At 49.3% G+C, this 19,231-nt stretch overlaps 9 protein-coding genes and 1 non-coding gene across 10 annotated transcripts; 4 read left to right on the top strand and 6 right to left on the bottom strand.

Moving 5' to 3' along the window:
• Positions 1-424: 424 nt before the first annotated feature.
• On the bottom strand, positions 425-1,025 carry ACHE_20064A (CsbD family protein; the record flags this gene model as incomplete). The annotated part of the gene is made up of 2 exons (XM_043284325.1): positions 425-856; positions 924-1,025. The coding sequence occupies 2 exons, from the start codon at positions 1,023-1,025 to the stop codon at positions 425-427; spliced, it is 534 nt and encodes a 177-aa protein (XP_043133128.1).
• A 445-nt stretch (positions 1,026-1,470) lies between these two features.
• ACHE_20065A (indoleamine 2,3-dioxygenase) lies at positions 1,471-2,977 on the bottom strand (the record flags this gene model as incomplete). Its single annotated transcript, XM_043284326.1, has 2 exons — positions 1,471-2,625; positions 2,687-2,977. The coding sequence occupies 2 exons, from the start codon at positions 2,975-2,977 to the stop codon at positions 1,471-1,473; spliced, it is 1,446 nt and encodes a 481-aa protein (XP_043133129.1).
• A 1,316-nt stretch (positions 2,978-4,293) lies between these two features.
• Positions 4,294-6,076, bottom strand: NFS1 (IscS subfamily cysteine desulfurase; the record flags this gene model as incomplete). Its single annotated transcript, XM_043284327.1, has 2 exons — positions 4,294-4,716; positions 4,967-6,076. 2 exons carry the CDS (start codon positions 6,074-6,076, stop codon positions 4,294-4,296), a joined length of 1,533 nt encoding a protein of 510 aa, XP_043133130.1.
• Positions 6,077-7,060: 984 nt separating this feature from the next.
• Positions 7,061-8,450, top strand: ACHE_20067S (amphiphysin; the record flags this gene model as incomplete). Its single annotated transcript, XM_043284328.1, has 3 exons — positions 7,061-7,244; positions 7,294-8,367; positions 8,428-8,450. The coding sequence occupies 3 exons, from the start codon at positions 7,061-7,063 to the stop codon at positions 8,448-8,450; spliced, it is 1,281 nt and encodes a 426-aa protein (XP_043133131.1).
• Positions 8,451-8,970: 520 nt separating this feature from the next.
• ACHE_20068S (aldo/keto reductase family protein) lies at positions 8,971-10,080 on the top strand (the record flags this gene model as incomplete). The annotated part of the gene is made up of 6 exons (XM_043284329.1): positions 8,971-9,042; positions 9,099-9,109; positions 9,156-9,213; positions 9,268-9,449; positions 9,503-9,872; positions 9,928-10,080. The coding sequence occupies 6 exons, from the start codon at positions 8,971-8,973 to the stop codon at positions 10,078-10,080; spliced, it is 846 nt and encodes a 281-aa protein (XP_043133132.1).
• Positions 10,081-10,284: 204 nt separating this feature from the next.
• ACHE_20069S (putative gamma-cysteine synthetase regulatory subunit) lies at positions 10,285-11,331 on the top strand (the record flags this gene model as incomplete). Its single annotated transcript, XM_043284331.1, has 2 exons — positions 10,285-10,307; positions 10,383-11,331. 2 exons carry the CDS (start codon positions 10,285-10,287, stop codon positions 11,329-11,331), a joined length of 972 nt encoding a protein of 323 aa, XP_043133133.1.
• Positions 11,332-11,405: 74 nt separating this feature from the next.
• Positions 11,406-12,248, bottom strand: bud32 (serine/threonine protein kinase BUD32; the record flags this gene model as incomplete). The annotated part of the gene is made up of 1 exon (XM_043284332.1): positions 11,406-12,248. The coding sequence occupies one exon, from the start codon at positions 12,246-12,248 to the stop codon at positions 11,406-11,408; it is 843 nt and encodes a 280-aa protein (XP_043133134.1).
• A 1,971-nt stretch (positions 12,249-14,219) lies between these two features.
• Positions 14,220-14,291, top strand: ACHE_t20003S. The gene has a single exon. It is a non-coding gene; the product is annotated as a tRNA-Met (tRNA).
• Positions 14,292-15,003: 712 nt separating this feature from the next.
• ACHE_20071A (WD40 repeat domain-containing protein) lies at positions 15,004-16,080 on the bottom strand (the record flags this gene model as incomplete). The annotated part of the gene is made up of 1 exon (XM_043284333.1): positions 15,004-16,080. One exon carries the CDS (start codon positions 16,078-16,080, stop codon positions 15,004-15,006), a length of 1,077 nt encoding a protein of 358 aa, XP_043133135.1.
• Positions 16,081-17,121: 1,041 nt separating this feature from the next.
• Positions 17,122-18,752, bottom strand: ACHE_20072A (uncharacterized protein; the record flags this gene model as incomplete). The annotated part of the gene is made up of 3 exons (XM_043284334.1): positions 17,122-17,172; positions 17,249-18,154; positions 18,213-18,752. 3 exons carry the CDS (start codon positions 18,750-18,752, stop codon positions 17,122-17,124), a joined length of 1,497 nt encoding a protein of 498 aa, XP_043133136.1.
• Between the last annotated feature and the right edge of the window lie 479 nt (positions 18,753-19,231).

Consider the following 19,231-nt stretch of genomic DNA (forward strand, 5'->3'; position numbering starts at 1 on the left):
TCGGTATTTATAATATCAGTTCTAGCAGTATTCAAGTATATAGAAGGTAATCAATTCTACAAATACCGGAGATGATGTTGTTACCTTCCTGGATATACGAGTGGTGATGGATTACCTTCCTCAGATCACCTTCCATGTACATTACCTTCCGCTTACATTACCTTCCGGGTCAGCCATAGATTCATGAATCACATGCATGCTGGATCATAATAGCATGAGAAGTAGGTCATGCCCATAAAAGGTAGCTAATCGCTTGCTGATACATCACCTTCCGTATCTGTGTATTAGCTTCTACATAGGGCTACACCTGCTCAAGGTAGCGATAAGATATCATAACAGATCCATGCATATCATACTAACCTATACAAAAACAATAGGAACCAGGTATCATAACTCATAACCGATAAAACCCATCTCATAGCTTCTAATAACCCCCCTTCTTATCAATATCCGCCTCCGCCCCCCTCTGCTTAACCTTCCCCTCATCATGAACCTGCCTCCACTTCTCCTCCTCCTCCCTATCCCCGACAATCGCAGCCCCAATTCCCCCCAACTTCCCCTGCGCGCGATCAGTCACCCCCTCCCCCAGATCCTTCAATTGCCCCTTGGCCTCCGCCTCTTTGCCAGCAGCATTCTGCTCGACGCCCTGCCGGCGCAGATTCTCATTTCCAATGAAGTTGCCGACAGACTCCTTTGCCGAGCCGACGGTTTGGTCCCACGAGCCCGTGGTGCGAGTTGAACTATCCTGGGCCGTGGCGCCGGTTTGGGGGTCGGCGGTTACGTGCCCGAGTTTGGCGGTGTCGTGGCTTGCGGCATGTTCGGATTTGGAGTGGTCTTGGGTCGATTGGCCTTCGGCCTGTGCGGTTGTTAGGTCTTCATTCTTCTGGATACAGTATACAGGTAGAAAAGGGGAGTGGGCGTACCTGAGTAGAGGTGCTACCGGTGACTGCACCGACGGCACGCTGGGCGAGACCGGTGGCGGAGTCGACGTAGGACTTGAGGGTGGAAGAGTTGTTGTCGGCCATTGTGATTGTGTTCTTGTTTGTGTTATACGTCAAGTAGTTTGTATAGTGCAATTGATCTGATTAGTTTCGATGGTCGTATAGATGTCTTTTATGTATAGGAAAGTGATGACATCATGGTTGTGATGTAATGTATCATGGGTGGATTCCGGACTTTTCTCCAGAATTTCCAAAAAGGATGAGTATTGCGTCATGATAGACACAAAATTAACGTCTACATAACTGTACAACATTTATGCATGCCATCATTGAAATGGGAGAAGAATGGAATTGTATGGTTTTGTCAGAGCCCCTGAATTCACATCCAACCACATGCAGTATGCAGAATTGAGAAAAGACAAAACCAGTTAAACGTCAAAAATCAACCAAAAGGCTGAAGCAGGTGTATCATATCACGCTCAAACGAACAAGAAAACAATAACAAAACAGGGAAGATGGTCTATGTCTATCACCAATGGCAAATCCCACCCTCACTCTCATCAGCTGCCCACGTCCCTGATAATCCCACCACCTCGATATGTCCATCCGAATTCTCCCCAATCTTACTCAACGCCGCAAAGCCCGACGGCACAGGTGCGTCTCCCAGCAACCGTCGTGCCCATGCGTCAATCGCCGGTTCACCCGTCTCATCCCGCGCTTGTTTCAAGAACGGGATTAGTGCCGTTCCACCGGTTCCTCGAAGCTTCTTCTTATCGACGGGTCGACTCGAGGCAAGGTTTTGGGGCTTCGCACTGCCTCGGGCTGCCGGCTGTGTTTGCTCCCGTGCGCCCTTGGATTGGATGATGATGTATCGCGAGACGATCTGGATGTGCTTGTCGCGCATGGTTCGGAGCATGTACAGACAAGCGTCGTAGGCAATGCACAAAGCCTTGTCTGATCTGCGTGCCTCGACAAATTCACGGATGTTGGCGACAGCGTTGACGTGCTCCAGGAATCGCCGGTGAGGCCCGGGCATGTACGAGCGCATCTCCTGGATGAAGCCATGTCGCGGTCTGCCGGCAACTCCTTCTTTATCAGACGCGGGGGCCTGGGGTTTCTCGCCCGTGGGTCGATGCTCCACCCCGAGGACAATGTCGAAGAATTGGATCAACGAGCTCTGCGCGTTGCTACCTCCGCCGTACTGACCATACTTCGGATCACTGCCGTCATCGTACAGCAGACCATTGGGGAGGCCAGCCTCTGCCATGTTCTTGCTGCCAGCGAGATAGGGACGGATCCGGTTATAGAAGACGTAGGGGTCACAGTTCTCGTACATCCGCTCAAGCAAGGCACCGATATCATCCAGCCGCTCTGCCAGCTCATGCAGACACTCCGTCACGACACCACTTTGACCCTTACGTGCGGCTGAAATGGCCCGCAACATCAGTGGAAGTGTTGGTCCTCCACGAGACTCGATGGCCACGGAAACCAAGTAAAACCATTGTTCGTCCAGCGATCCGGTAAAGGTGTTAACTGAGGCCAGGTTGTTGAGGTGTCCGGCGGGTTCATCTGGGAAGACGGGTTTGTAATTCCAAAGACACACGCCAGCATAGGTGGCTACCGGAGGGAGTTCCAGATGGTCGCAGATTTCCAACAGGGGTATGGTCAGTTGGGGAGGGATTCTCTGAAAAACATTGAGTCAGCCATTGCATCATTGCATCATTGCAAGTGCAGTATGCACTCACCTCTTGTGGCTTATGTCCTCCCCAAACATAGGCATGCAGGATAAACACCAGCACCACATAAGCCCGTCGCCACTCGCTCTCAGACTGAAGGTACGAGGTCGACAATGTTGGTAAACGGTCCACGGTCTCTCTGATCCTCTTACTCAACAGCAAACCCTGTAGATTCGATGCAATTGCCTCCCATCTGGCATAGTATGGATCTGGTAAAGTTGTGAGAGGCAACTCGGAAGGAAGGAAGCCATGATCGGGCGAGATGCCATAGTCCGCCAGCTCCGGCACGGGGGCGAGCATGCTGTCTAGTCTAAAACAGGAGGGTATATTAAAGAGAGAAATAACGACAGTACCACCACAAACGAGTTCAAAAGTCGATGGCAAATCTTGTCAAGAGAAAAAACAGAACCAAAGACAATCACCAGGGATGCTCACGTGCTCTTGCCACGGAGCGAGTAGCTGATTATCTGGGGGAGGGAAAAAGATATAAGAGATCTCCGGGATGGTCCCGATGGCAGAAACTTTGATCTTTTTTTTTCGCCTTCGGTGAGTTATTATTAAGTGCAATCTGCACGGGGTACTCTGAGAATTTCTCTGCGAGTGGAAAATGATGCGTGCCCGGCCAAGAGTGTAGCAGGAAGGGAAGGGGGAACGGGGATTGGGACCGGTAGAATCCGTTCCTGAGGGGTCCTGGACCTTTAATTCCCGCAATTTACGGCCGTGAGGAGTCCGTAGTTAATGGCAATAGAGTTGGCAATCTTCAGCTGACGTCGATCTTGGTAGTAGTAGAGACAGTAGTAGTAGAGGCAAAGACATTATGAGCAAGTATAGTTCCAGTAAAAAACTGGACGCGCGGATACAGCGGCATTATGCTATTTCGAGTCATCATGAAACCAACATTCAATATACAGACTCCCATGGCACTCTACAAGTATCTCCGGTGAAGAGGTATAAACTCCGCAGCAAGTCCGATATAGGATGGCGCCATTGACGGCTGACAAAGCATGACTGATCGGCCCCATTGGGTGTCCGCGAGAGGGGGCCATATTTAGCGAGACTTAGCCTGAGTGCTAGAAAATGGACCGGAAGCCATTGTGATTGGTGGACGGGCCCGGCTGTCGGCGGCAGAGAAGGGCACAACCCAGGTGTGGAATGCTAAGCGAGACGCTAACCACTGCTCGCTTTCACTCACGCCAGGACCGCTGCTACTGTCGGGTGCAGTTTATTTGGACTACGCTGGCCTATCTATAGAACAGCGCTCTATAGAGCACCAAGTATGCATACTCGTACAATGGTCCTCTGCATATAGAAAAATTGTCGAGTACGATTGATCTTCGCCTACAATGCAGAAATGCATGACTGCCTTTACGGAGTGCTGCTGTTGTATATACGACACTCAATACTGCTCAATCACTACATCTATACAGAGTAGTTGATTCAAGGAGACTTCATTCCGTCATTATCTGTACAATACCTAAAGGCTAACTATACGTGCTGTTCATCAATCCTTACAAGTGTGGTATTCCACATGCCAACGCCTTTCCACATGAATAGGTTTACAATAATCCCAAAGCGCTCGTAATCAAACAGAGAAAGGAAAAAGGGAGAAGAGAAAATTAGTGCTGGCTCCACTCGATCGTGCTCAGGTCAATTCCCTCCTGAACCAACTCCCACAGCGGACTCAGTTCTCGCAAGAAGTGCACGCGAGCCTGCACGGCCTTCAAGACGTAGTCGATCTCGCTGTCGGTCGTGAACCGGCCGATACCAAACCGGATACTGCTGTGGGCACTCTCGTCGCTTGTACCCAGAGCCCGGAGCACGTAACTAGGCTCCAGCGATGCAGAGGTACACGCACTACCCGACGACAGAGCAATGTCCTTCAGGGCCATCAGAAGGGACTCGCCCTCGATGTACGCGAACGACACGTTCACGCAGCCAGGGTAGTGGTGGTCAGGGTCTCCATTGAGGTTGGTGTGCTCCATCGACAGGAGACCTTCTGACAAGCGCTTCGACAAGCGCTCAATGTGCTTGTGGTCATACTATTCGACAATGCGTTAGCAGCCGTTCCGTGACAGATAAATGTGTCAACACCAATGAGAGATCAAACATGTAAGACGACTCATTACCCCTGCTACGGTCATAACGGGCCTTGAATACATACCTGATGGTATGTAGCTACCATCAAGGCAAGATTCAGAAAGCCATGCATGATTATAAAGCTTATAATCATCGCCGTCGGATAGAATTAAGGGAGAAGACAAACACACGAAAAAGGAAAAGTCAACTCACCTCCATCTCTTGCTTGGAAAGACGGCAAGCCTCACCAAAGCCGACTACAAGATGGGGAGCAAGGGTACCGCTACGCAGACCTCGCTCCTGGCCACCACCAGAAATGATGGGCTCGAGACGGACTCTAGGCCTACGGCGGACATAGCAGGCACCCATACCCTTGGGACCGTAGATCTTGTGGCTGGAAATGGACATCAAGTCAATGTTCATCTTGTTGACGTCGAGCGGGATCTTGCCCACCGCTTGGGCACCGTCAGTGTGGAAGAAAACCTTCTTGGAGCGGCAGAGCTTTCCAATCGCCTCCAAGGGCTGAATGACACCGATTTCATTGTTCACAGCCATAATACTGACCAACGCAGTGTCCGGCCGGATGGCGGCCTCAAGATCTTCCATCCGAATCAGACCGTTGTTCTGGACAGGCAGGTATGTAACCTCGAATCCGTCGTCCTGAAGATGCCGGCAGCTGTCCAAGACACACTTGTGTTCAGTCTGCGTAGTGATGATGTGCTTCTTCTTGCCGGAGCGACCGAAGAAACGAGCCACACCCTTGATACTCATGTTGTTGCTTTCGGTAGCACCACTGGTGAAAATGATCTCCTTCGGATCGGCACCGATCAGGTCAGCAACATATTGTCTCGACTGCTCCACTGCTTTCTCCGACTCCCAACCGTAGGCGTGTGTCCTCGAGTGGGGATTGCCGTAGATGCCGGTCATGTAGGGAAGCATTGCATCGAGCACGCGAGGATCCATGGGGGTAGTGGCCTGCATGTCGAGATAAATGGGCCGGGTACCCTGGTCCATTACTGTCGCCTGCTTCAATATCCCCGCGGAGGGGCTCATGGAAGCATCACCGGATACACCGGAGCCGGGAAGATCGACATTCTGCGGCTGAACGCCGGTCTGGTTCATGAAAGCTTTCTGCTCCTGCTTGATAGCGGTATCCACCGAGACCTGGGCATTTCCAGCCTTGGTCTCAGTGACATAGCCGCGTCTCGTCACCGGAGTGGCGGCGGCCACCCTCCGGGGGAAAAGGGAACCATGCTGCGTCGACAACCGACGAGCATAGGCTCTCGAAGCCTGTCTTAATACTGATGGTGTAACACTGGACATGATTATAAAAGAAAGAAAATATTACAACTGCACCATGCAAGTAGAGCAGTGGTCAGTTGGTGGGAAAAAGAGGAGAAGGAAAAAGTGTCAGGAAGATTTGTTGCGGGCGGATGAAAAGTTTGGATCCGGTTATATCACTAGCGTCTGATTGCTAATCGCCGGATTTACTGAATTCTCCGACGTCCGAGCTCCTTCTCCGGAGTCCGAGCGGAGGAAGGATTGTTCCGGGGAATCTGCGATGATGCAGTTATGCAGTTGTCCGGATACAGCACTCCGTAGAGTGTCTGTTCTATGTGCATTATTACTGAGTAGGAACAGAAATATCAAACTAAGTACCCCAGTAATGCACAATGCAGCACATGGCAGTCACCTGACGATTGTTGTTGCCTGATTCGGTCATGACTTCATCGTACTGCGCCACAGCAGGATTGGATAAACGAGCCACGAGAGACCATCAATACTGGCATATTTTAACATATATTTCCATGTCGAAAGCAGCTGTCAGGCAGATCGTAGGCTAGGTACAGTTAGCACACTGTTATAATACCAGCTATGCACAAGCACAAGTCCTGTATGGACGGGATGGCATACCAGAAATAAAGGGGCCTAATGCCCAGCATTTATGTCATAGCTAAGCCACACTGGGTACTCACTAGAAGATTAGACTAAACTCCGTATGGTCTCTTTTCGCCGGCGACTACAAAACAAGGACTTTCTTCTCTCTCCCCACCAGCTCGTCTCATTCTCCTTAATTTCTTCTCTTCTTGCCTCTCGTTCGTCGCCCTACCATATCCAATCCACCTGCTAGTCCTCCGGTTTCGTGTCTCTCCCTAGATTCTTCACGGTCCTTTTCGTTTTATTCACTGGGTCGGGTGCCTACAAACTATTACCGCTAGTGCCGGAACCACCACAATTTACCGCCAGAGAAGTTCGACTCCGTTATTCTACGTGTGCAGGAGGTCTAAAGGATCGAATAATACCAACATGAGTTTCAAAGGCTTCCAGAAGGGCCTCGTACGAGCGCCCCAGACGTTCAAGGCCAAGTTCAACATCGGCGAACACACCAAGGATGCCGTCTACAGTGATGCCGAACGTCGGTTCCAGGAACTCGAAAAGGAGACCAAGAGGCTTCACGATGAGTCACAGAAGTACTTCAATGCCATTAATGGTATTTAGTCTTGTGTTTTTACTTGTTTCTTGGTGCTAATCCGGTATAGGCATGTTGAACCACCAAATCGAATTCTCCAAAGCCATGACGGAATTATACAAGCCCATCTCCGGTCGCGCTTCCGATCCCAGTACGTACACCATCGAAGGCAATCCCGAAGGCATTCACGCCTGCGAAGAGTATGAGGCCATCGTCCGCGAGCTCCAAGAATCCCTTGCGCCCGAACTGGATATGATCGACAGTCGGATCATCAGCCCTGCGGACCAGTTGCTGGAGGTGATCAAGGTGATCCGCAAGGTTGGCGTGAAACGGGACCACAAGCAGCTCGACTACGACCGCCACCGCACTACTTTAAAGAAGTTGCAGGATAAGAAGGACAAGTCGCTCAAGGATGAAAAGGCGCTCTACAAGGCCGAAAGCGATGTCGAACAGGCTACGCAAGAATTCAACTACTACAACGACTTGCTTAAGGATGAGCTCCCGAAGTTGTTCGCTCTGGAGGCCGAATTCATCCGTCCGCTGTTCCAATCCTTCTACTACATGCAGCTGAACGTCTTCTACACTCTACACGACAAGATGCAGGGCATGAATATTGGCTACTTTGATCTTACTCTGGATGTCGAAGAGGCGTTCGAGAAGAAGCGGGGTGACGTGAAGGAGCGGACGGAAGAGCTCACTATTGTCCACTATAAGACCACTGGAGGCCGTCGTCCCGGCTCGAAGCCACCCATCCCAGGTGCAAAGCCCAGTTTCGCAAAGGAAAAATTCGGTTCCGACGGCGGGAGCGAGTACAAAAGCACTTACTCACGACCAAACAACGCGTCCGATGGAGTCGACCACCCCCCGCCGCCGTACTCTGCCGCTGCTGCTGGTAGCAGTGCTAGCAGCGCCAGTAGCATGGCGGCAGCGGCCAAGGGTAAGCCGGCACCACCACCGCCCAAGCCCAAGCCGTCTCAATTCCGGGCAGCCGTGGAGACGGTTACGGCTCTGTACGACTATGAAGCCCAGGCCCACGGCGACCTTAGCTTTTCGGCCGGCGACGTGATTGAAATCGTGCAACGGACGGACAACCAGAATGAATGGTGGACCGGTAAGGTTGGAGGCCGCGAGGGACAATTCCCTGGTAAGTTGCTAGCCTTTGCTTTCTGCTTATCATGCAGGTGACTGATTAGAATGCGTGCAGGGAACTACGTCCAATTGCGATAATGGCAGTTCATACAACCATTCTCATTACCTTATTACCGTCTCCTCTATTACTATCCATTACTGTTGTATTTTGTCCGGAGTTGGCCAGGATCCGTCGAACTTGGATTCTCCAAACCCAGCGCTACTTTGACATCGCGTTTTGCTTGCATTTCTGGCTTGATACAGGTTCTTTGCATTGCTATCACTACTGTCATCATCATGTTACGATTCTCTGTGTAAATATTTGCCAACTATTTCTAATTCGAGTGACAGAATAAGTCACGTTTACTATATTAATGAGGCATTTCTACATAACTAAGTCAGCATAATATCTCTTGGTTCTATACAATTCATGCCATTTCGTAGACAAAGTTGGCGGTGATGTCATTTCCGCTTCGGACATAAAGCGATGCGATAGCTGCATCCCACTTCACCCAACTCACTCTCTATGCTCTCCTCTTTCAGCCGGCCAGCTCTACTTCAATCTCGCCCTTTAATATCTCCTGTCATTAAATACATTCGCTACAGCGCATCTCCCATCATGGTCAACTTGAGCCTGTCTACCAAGTATCGGATGAACTCCGGACACGAGATTCCGGTCTTGGGCTTTGGTGTAAGTCTGGATAAGATAATAGAGACATGGAGTCTGGCTAATATATATTATCTCAGTCCTATCTGATGTACGTTCGTTTGGCACGGTTGAAATACAACGCTGACTGAGAGCAGTTCCAATTCGCAAATACCAACAGTTCTCCAGGGGGCTTTCAATGCCGGTTATCGACATGTACGCTTCTTTCTCCAAATACGAAGTATTATGCATGATCGCTCACATCAGCAGATCGATTCCGCCGTGATGTATCGTAACGAAAAAGGCTGTGGCCTAGCAATCAAGGACTCCGGCATCGACCGATCAGAGATCTTCTACACGACCAAGATCCTCCCCAGTGCCATGGGACACCGGAGAACAGCGAAGCAAGTTGATGACTGCTTGCGGGAATCCGAATTGGATTATATCGATTTGTTTGTCACCGTTTCTTTTCCCCAGTTCAATCTGCTGCAGACTAACGAGATAGGATCCTAATTCACGCACCCTACGGCGGCAAAGAAGCTCGACTTGGATCCTGGCGCGCATTGACGGAAGCCCAGCAAGCAGGCAAGGTAAAGTCGATCGGAGTCTCAAACTACGGAATCCACCATCTCGAGGAACTCCAGGAATATATCGACAGCACTGGGGGCAGCAAGATCGACGTTGGACAGTATGAGATTCATCCGTGGTGCGACCGCCGGAATATCATCGATTGGTTAAAGAAACACAACATCGTTGTCGAAGCGTACAGTCCGTTGGCGCATGGGTCTAGGTTCAATGAGAGTATTCTGAAGACACTCGGAAAGAAGTATAACAAGTCGCCAGCTCAGATTATGATCCGATGGGTGTTGCAGAACGTAAGTGTTTCTTATACTTCAGGTTTTACTGACAATCATTGACTGATCGTTGTAGGGCATCGTACCTCTTCCAAAATCCTCGAGCGCAGAGCGCATTAAGGGTAACGCTGATGTCTTTGATTTTGAATTATCGGAGGATGAAGTCAATATGCTTCACACAGGAGAGTACTCTCCTACCGACTGGGATCCTACACTTGACTATGATTAGATTGCAGAATATGTAGATTGATCATCTGTAGATAGTTGCAGCAGTACATGGTTGGCACATAAATCCAGATTCCGCCGGCGGAGAAGGATCGCGGGGCTGCTTAGCAAGACCGAACCACCGCATCGTCTTATCACCTAACGGAGGACAGGATACCAATAGAATACCAGCACTTTCAGTCTATTCGCTTTGATATCGACAGCCACCATGAAGCTAGTTCTCTCTACCTCGTAAGTGGCAGATCTGACTGATCTTTCAACCACGCCAGGTCCCTTCGACAGCAGCAGCAGACTAACATAACGAAGAAATCTCATGAAAGGCGGCGGCTCCTCCGTAATCCGCCGTCCAACAACCGAAAAATCCAACGTCGAACTAATAAACGCCCTGCGCTCGAACTTCCAAGCCTCGCAGCACGAATCCTCGAATGGCTCCTCCAACGGCACCTCCAGCACCGCAACCAACGGCTACAAATCCTGGACCTCCGAGCACGACGGCACACTGTACATCCCTGCGCGCGACCTCTCGCAACCAGGCCTAAGCGAAGAACGACCCCAGTACGACATTACCGTGAAACTGTTCTATCTCCCGGGAATACCGGTATCGAGACGATGCGCGCATACACGGGAGGCGATCGATCTCGTTCTGAAAGAACTAGGCGTTGACTCGATTGATCTGCTCATTGTTTCGTTCCCGGGTATTTTATTCGACGCGGAGGACGATAGCGAGGATGAAGATGAAGCGACAGAAGGCGAGGGCACGGGCGCGAATGAGGGACAGGTGCAGCAGTCAGATGACTTTGATAGTATGGTGCAGACTTGGCGCACGCTCGAGAAACTACAGAGTGAGGGAATGATTTCGCAGCTGGGTGTTGCGGAGTTTGGGAGTGAGCGGCTCGCGCGCTTCCTTACGCATACCAATGTGAAACCCTCCGTCGACCAAATCAACCTTAAGGACTGTTGTGTCGTGCCGAAGTCGTTAATTCTCTACGCGAAGCAAGAGCATATCCAACTCTTGACGCATAATGATTGCAATGATATCTTGCCTGTCGGGACGACGAGGGAGCTACTAGGGCCTGGGGAGTCTGGGGCCGGGATTCTGGCTTCGGCGCCGGACAAGAATGATGGGATCCAGGGAGATGTTGAACCGCAGTGGGTGGTGAAGTATACGGCTGTTGTTAAGGACCGGGGAGTTGTTGAGAATAAGGGGTATTTCGCGTTGGCTGATATAGGGAATTGTGTGCGGACGGAGTCGTGATTTGCATTATTGATACATGATATACACGATGGCATGGCGTTTCTTCTTGTCAATATGATTATTTTCCTCTGGATTCAACCAATCATACTCCTCTTGCGACCTCTCATTCTGACATCTTCCAATCGCTTCAATGTAGATACTGCACCCCGGTATACCTCGCGATATCCCTGCAGCAGTTCATCGAAGAACGGCTCCGTCCGTGGATGCGTACTTCCAAAAGCCCGTTCCAGCACATAAAGATCCACAGCGCGATCCTCATCCTGATTACTCTGCCCTGCCAGACCAAAATCAATCAAAACCACCTCTCCTTCCATCGACGGATTCCCACCATCCACCTCCTCAACCCCATTGCCAGGCGCCGCCGTCGGCCTCAACATCAAATTACTCGTCGTCAAATCCCCATGCACAACACCCGCCTTATGCAACCCCCCAACAACATGCCCAATCCTCCTCATCAAATACCTCACCCGACTCTCCTCCCCCTTCCTCTGCTCCTCCCCAATCTGCGTATTCCTCTTCATCCACCCCTCCCACCTCTCCAACACAACCCTCACCACAAGCCCCTCAATCCACTCCATAAGCAACCACGCTCCACCAGCGCGTCCCTCGAGCGCATCTTTCTCCTCCTGCCACTGCGGCTCCCAATCCAGCGCTAGAATCGCGGGCACACTAACCCCCTCGCGGACGAGTTTCGAGAGACAGCGCGCTTCTTGTAAGATGCGTTGGCGGGTTAGGCGGCGGTCGAGGATCGGGTGGCGGTAGGGTTTTGAGGGGCGGATTTTGAGGGCCGCGGGGGTTGTTGGTGTTAGGTAGGTTGTTTTGTAGAGGTGGGCTTCGGCGCCTTGGGTGAGGAGGGTTGGTGGTGGGGTTGTGTGGGTGAAGGGGGAGGGGAGGCGGGGTGGCTTGTATTCAGACATTTTCGTTGTTCGTATATTGTAGGGGTGTGTTGGTTTGAGTTGTTGGTTGTACTCGTAAATGTGACTGAAGGTGGGCTGCAAATCGCGATGGTGGGGAGTGACGATGTTACCGGATTGGGTATAGCGCTATCTGTATGTATTGCATTTCTACCGAGTGTACCTCGCTATGCCCTGACATATGGCACTCGCTCGTGTATCTGGCAAATTACTCACATGGCTTGTATCTCTGAGTTCCTCATCAAAAGATGGGTTGAAATCGTTCGCCGACAGCAATTATCTCTCGCATTATTGAAACCGGCGGCTCCCCATACTCATACTCACCCTGTCCCTGGCAAAAGAACTACAGAAAAAGCAAGATGATGGATAAAGCAGATGTTAATTTTTTTTCTTGAGGTACTTTGCCATATGAGCAAAATATCGTTACCACTCATTTTCTAGTAATTCTTATTTTCAGCCTTGTCGCTGTTCTTTAGTGAAGGTAAGGCTCGTATCCTTCGGTTTTCACATCAGAATCGTTATTTCAAGTAGGTATGTACAATTCTACTCACCTTCTTCTGCGAGGTGCTGACTCTTTAGAATGGAGGAATTCAGACTCAGTACAGACCAAATCCCGCCACGGTTCTATCGAGTTCAGTCCAATGGTTCCGCAACGAGATACCACCATGGTAAAAGCTTTGTGACAAGCAACTGTGGAAGATTCCACGGTCGATGGTATAATGATTCGTGATTTCTTTGGAAACACTTTGGAGCGGCACTTAAACTGGGACAAGACAATTCAAAGCATCTTCATCTCGCTCTTTTCCGACAGAACACACGCTGTGTATTGGATGCACTGGATGAACTCGAATCATGAAGGCGGCGGAGATTTCAGACTCTTTGAGATTAGAACTTCGCAGATTAGCACACCCCCTTCAGGGGTTCGGAAGTTGTGGAAACCCTTAATTTAGTGATTCCGGAAGGGGCAGGAGACAGCATCAAAATTGAGTATCTTGTCATCGATCATATTCCCAGTCAAGCTATAATCAGTATTCAATCAGCTGAGAAGATCGCAGAAGGTATGGATTTCCCAATAGCATGATCCCCAACTTTTATACATGCAGAATCGGGATCCGGACTAATACTCCCCGTTTATAGGTGGCAGGAAAAGTCATATGCTGATCAGCAGACACCCCGTCGGGAGGGAATTGCAAGAAAGATCCAATTTGTCTTTGCTGTTGCAGACGAGAGACAGTCGTTCTTGAATTTGATAGCCACGCGCGCCATCGTTCAATGGAAGTACACAAGGTCTCTAAGGTTCGGCATGTAAGAAGCAGCAAGGAACTTCTTTGGTGACTGGGTGCATAGCCGTATGTCACATCGATGTGATTTTGGCGCCGGTGTGTACTCTACCGGACTGCGAAGCGAGTGGTGTGCCTCTAACACAGATAGTTATCGGTAGATAGTTCAATTCCATAATAGCCGATCTCCCTTATTCGCAATCAAGGTGATTATATGATGCCTATTTGCCTTTTGCTCGATATGCATCCGTTCAGGGAGTCTAGCTTCGTGGAGAAGGCCCAGGCACCTTTCTGGTATGACCTGAACGGGACGCCTTAACGGGCCGAGGCCTCATGGGCGTCGCTTCAACTAGAACTTTAACGAAAAGGTATCACGGTTTCGTTGTTGGCGATTTAGGTAATGCGGGGTGGTGTGAATTATATGGGAGCTGAGCCGATATATATCTATGTTCATAGATGCTCGAAGGTGGTGTTCTCAGGTTGTATTTCTGAAAATGCACACGATATACATGGTAGAAAGATACGCATAAAACCTAGCTAAAAGGGTGGAATTTTTTGTTGAAACGATAATAGATAGGAAGAAGGGGAAAGCCTTGACTTCATAAGCCTTCCGGCATATCGTACACCGTTTGTAGCGACTTCCTTTCTGGAATTTTATATATTTTCATTTTACAGATTCGTTTTCTAGCAAGTGAGCATGTTAGCTCAGGGGAAGAGCGCCGGGCTCATAACCCGGAGGTCCTCGGATCGAAACCGAGACATGCTAAATAATTTCAAGATTTCTTTTTTTTCTTCTCTCTCTTTTGAGAGCCAGGTTTGTCGGGTATCTGTCCGGAGACTTCACTGTGGACCGGATGCAAAGTCGTATTTTGCCGCCGGCCGCCGCATATTAGGCGGACTAGGCCGCTGCATTTCGGTGGCCTGGCCATGAACTTGGTGACTTCGCCTATAGCTCGAGTAAGAGCTTGGGTCTTGACATTCTTATTTAGCATCCTCGAACACCTACACGACACTTCTTCCCACACGATGACCTTTCCAATCCGCATCAGGTGCTAGGTTACTACCGATGCGTTCGGCCCCTTTATGCCCTCTTCAGTCGGCAATGACATGGCTGCTATATCCAGGAAGTGGAACAGGGAAAGGCGTCCCGGAGCCTTTACCGAGAGGGTTTAATGGGAAAATATAACAGTATGAGACGTATATGCAAGACCGGAAGGCATTCATACACTCGGATTCAAAACCGGCGCCCGGGTCTGAAATTGTTTGATTGTTTCTCAAACCCCAGCCAAGACACTCTAATCCGTATATAGTAAATACGCGGAATAACCATATTCCCAAAACTGTACTTGTACAGTATCAAACGGTGCGCTAACGTCATGGGCGTGTGGTACTTTGTTTAGGTTGATGGGATTCGCCACTGCCTGTTAGAACTAAGGAGAAGCTGAAGTAGATATTAGAAAATATAGTGTGGAGAAGCGTCAATCCACAAGTGCACAAAACCCCAGAATCAAAACGCGCCCGTCTCTATACCCAAGAGAAAGGGTATCATTTTTAATGGCAAAACAGCTGGGTTGACGATAGTGTAAAGGCAGCCATAATACCTTTTCGCCTCTGAATGCTACCCAGCTAGCTTTTACAGATATCTGAAAGCCAGGCTTATGTGAAGTTGGGGAACAGTCATGATCTGAATGGCCTTCCAGGCTCTGCACCTCCGAGCCGGTCGTCACATCCCATAGCTTCATAGTCCCATCTCTAGAGCCCGAGACCACCCTCTGGCCATCCGGGGAGAAGGCCACCGACCTGACCCAGTTTGAATGGTCCTCCAGGCTCTGCACCTCCGAGCCGGTCGTCACATCCCATAGCTTCACAGTTTCATCTCTAGAGCCCGAGACCACCCTCTGGCCATCCGGGGAGAAGGCCACCGACCAGACCGAGTCTGAATGGCCCTCCAGGCTCTGCACCTCCGCGCCGGTCGTCACATCCCATAGCCTCACAGTTCGATCGCTAGAGCCCGAGACCACCCTCTGGCCATCCGGGGAGAAGGCCACCGACCAGACCGAGTCTGAATGGCCCTCCAGGCTCTGCATCTCCGAGCCGGTCGTCACATCCCATAGCCTCACAGTTCGATCGCTAGAGCCCGAGACCACCCTCTGGCCATCCGGGGAGAAGGCCACCGACCAGACCGAGTCTGAATGGCCCTCCAGGCTCTGCATCTCCGAGCCGGTCGTCACATCCCATAGCCTCACAGTTCGATCGTCAGAGCCTGAGACCACCGTCTGGCCATCCGGGGAGAAGGCCACCGACCTGACTAAGTCTGAATGGCCCTCCAGGCTCTGCACCTCCGAGCCGGTCGTCACATCCCATAGCTTCACAGTTTGATCGCTAGAGCCTGAGACCACCCTCTGGCCATCCGGGGAGAAGGCCACCGACCAGACCCAGCCTGAATGGCCCTCCAGGTTCTGTAGTTCCGCGCTCCATGAACTTTCCACTCGTGGCAGGCTATGTATCCATCTGGATCGATCTTCTTTAAATGTATTTCTCATAACACTCTTCATAGGGGAGAATGCAATTCCAGAGCTGTACAGTTGGAGTGGAGCAGTATTGGTAATGTGAACATGTTTGAGAACAAATCGTTTTGCATCATGTACAAACTCTGAAAATTGAGAGCTCGTGTTGCTCTATAAAATCAATGTTAGTCAATATACAGGCTGGGTTGCTCAAACTCACTGTCATATGTAACTGCAGTGCATCTATAATGCCAACAGCATCTGATAGAGCACCTATTAAACTCATTGCTTCCAACCAGTGAAGGAAATGCTGTTTTAGAAAAGCCAGGATTTCTTCTTCAGCAAAAAGATGCTTGCTCTGCTCTAGATGGTATACCCAGTAACGACAGGAATATTGCAGGTCTTGTGGAAGATGTTCAGTGATGACCTGCTGATCAATCTCCGTGCGCTGTGTTCCATAGCTTGGTAGACCGCAAATGTTGTGTTTTAATCTGGAGTTCATGATGCGGAAGCACTGCGACATTATTTTTTTGTGTGTCTGTTTCTCATTCACATGGAAGTCACTTTTCGTGTTAATAAGGAATTCCCGGAATGATAAATGCAGAATGCGAACTGGTGTATCAAAATCTCCTGGGACATTAAGGACTGAGTGGAATGCACTCAATCGAGCACTGGCTTTTTTTTCTGAAATATCAATGAGCCGTGAGAGAGCCTTAACTGAGAGTGGAGCAGCAAGAAAAATGATAACTCCAACTATATCCTGGAAGTCCTCCATAAGCCCACTCGACTCGCTGACACGATGGTTCAATACTGGTAGGTAAATCCTCTCCATCTGGGATGAAGATGTCAATGCTGGATATTGGAAAACTGCATCAAGACGATCTTCTGGGACCTCATAATCCTCCTCAATGAAGCGGCATATTGTGGCCGCGAATATAAATAATGGAGAAGACATCTTGACCAATGCGTCTATAGTTTCTTTCCCAGGCCAGTCTCTTATCTCTCTGTTTTTGCTGATTGTTGAAAACCTGTTCTCCAGGAAGAGACGTATGTCATGTTCAATCACTGGACTGGGAAGCTCATGAAGGACTAGGTCCTGATGATCATCATTTTGCTTGAGACCATGACGAATAGGAAGTTCTGGTCGGCTTGTCAGGAATACATGCAGATGTATGGATTTGATTTTTCGCAACTGTGGCAAAAGCTGCAGTATAACCCTGATGTCGCCTTCTTTTTCACACTCATCCAATGCGTCGATCACAATCACCATAGATGTAGTCTCATTCAGTTCCAACTTGAGTAGTGGCTGAAGAAGAAGTTTGTCAAATTGTTGACTGAGAGCTTTTGTTGAAAGATCTGGATCATCCTCAATCGCTCTTGAGATGCCATGTGCTAGTTCCCGGTTACTGGTCATTAATTGTCTTGTGATTGTTGATACAAATCTTTTGGCATTGCCTCGGTCTGCTTCGCCCTGTTTGAAGAAGAAGCTAGCCCCAAGGAGCCCCTTCTCATCAAAGGACTGTGCAACTGTCCGGGCGATGGTGGACTTTCCAGTCCCTGCCATGCCATTCAACCAGAATATAACTTTGCTGTCTAATTCTTCAGCCCAGTTTGCAATTTGGCAACGAAGCTCCTTTCTGGTCCCTGGAAGGCACTTCTCTCCATGTTGATTATCAAATGAGTCATAAGATGCTCCTTCAGCAATAGGTAGGTTGAACTTCTGGATGAGAGCTTGAAAGGAACGCATTATTTGGTCCCCTTGGGTCAGAAGCTGCTCTGCTTGTTCATTATGATGCAAATGTTGTTCACGTTCAACACAGTGATGCAACTCCTGCTCTTGGTCTTTGACAGACTTCTTGAGCTCCATAAGATCTTGGTTGGTAATGCCAGTAACACTGTCCAGCATCCACTTTCCAACATTAGAGTCTTGAGCGGCCAACACTTTTGCAGCATACTGAAGAATCGCTTTGTAAACTTTAACAAGGGCATGCCCAGTCTGGGCATTCTGCCCAGATTGGTGGTAGAACTTTTCTTCAATATAGGCATGTCGTGCAAGGATGTCTGCCATGTACTCTGAAGACTGAAATAAAGCATCACGCAGGTCGGAACTGTTCTTGGCCATCTATATTAAAAGTGCATGTCAGTTACAATTTCTTAAAAGCATGTTTGTGACGACTTACAGTCAGTCCAATTGAGACAACTGCCCAAGCGCTTGCTGCATGATGAGTAGGATCAAAGCCAACAACAGTGCTTATGATCTCCTTAAAGGAGAACGCAGCATTGATTATCTTGTGAGATAGTTTCCTCAGGTCAATATCATTGCCTGTTGACCTCCGAATTTTTAGACCACCCTCTTGGTATTTCTCGTACTGCTCTTTTGTCGTCTCAACAACTTTGTCAATGATAGCTTTTGTTTTATGCTTCTTCTCATCAATTCCTGGTTGGGTAAGAACTGGTATTTTTGACAATATATCTTGTTCCTTCTGGTCGAGCTTATCATAGGCGGATTTCCACAAGTCTCGAGGGGGAGGAGAGCCCTCGATCTTTGTTATGTTGGGTTGGTGGGCTGGTATTGATACTGAGGATCTAGACACCCAGTCGTCTGCTTGAATCTTGTGTTGATGAGGCGGGTGATTTGCGCTTTGGGCCTTCTTGGGTCTGTTGGGGCCACGGCCTTTCTGCTCTTTACCATGGTTGAAGAGCTTTTTCAAATGATGCATCTCAAAATGTTTTTGGACCGTCCACTTCCACAAGAAGAATAAAAAAGAGTTTTTATGGTTACTTGTTGGACATTCAGTCTCTCAACAGGTGTGGACGTGTGCTTTGATTTTGAGATTGGTCCCTGATGTGTTGGCGCGGCTGAAGGCGGGGACATGGTCACTAACTAATCATTGACCTTGACATTTTTACCGTGCCTATGCTTACTATGGAATCATCTCCAGTCTAGAGAAAAACTGAATGCATGCGAAAATCTCACCATGAAACCATACATTATTCTAAAAAGAGAATCTAATGGTAGACCACAATGCGCCGAACGGCACATCCACGGTTCATGGGTTCTGCTGGCTGACTCCGCCCAAGTAGCCGTCAAGCCCGTCCAATCACACTGGTACAGTCGCTTGACCGCTCCTGTCGAACTTGGATAAATTTGTGGCCATAATAACCTTACCAAATAACTGCCTACATTGTAGAGGCTTTT

Source organism: Aspergillus chevalieri, chromosome 2 (genome assembly GCF_016861735.1).
Source record: "Aspergillus chevalieri M1 DNA, chromosome 2, nearly complete sequence".
Classification (NCBI taxonomy): Eukaryota; Fungi; Ascomycota; class Eurotiomycetes; order Eurotiales; family Aspergillaceae; genus Aspergillus; species Aspergillus chevalieri.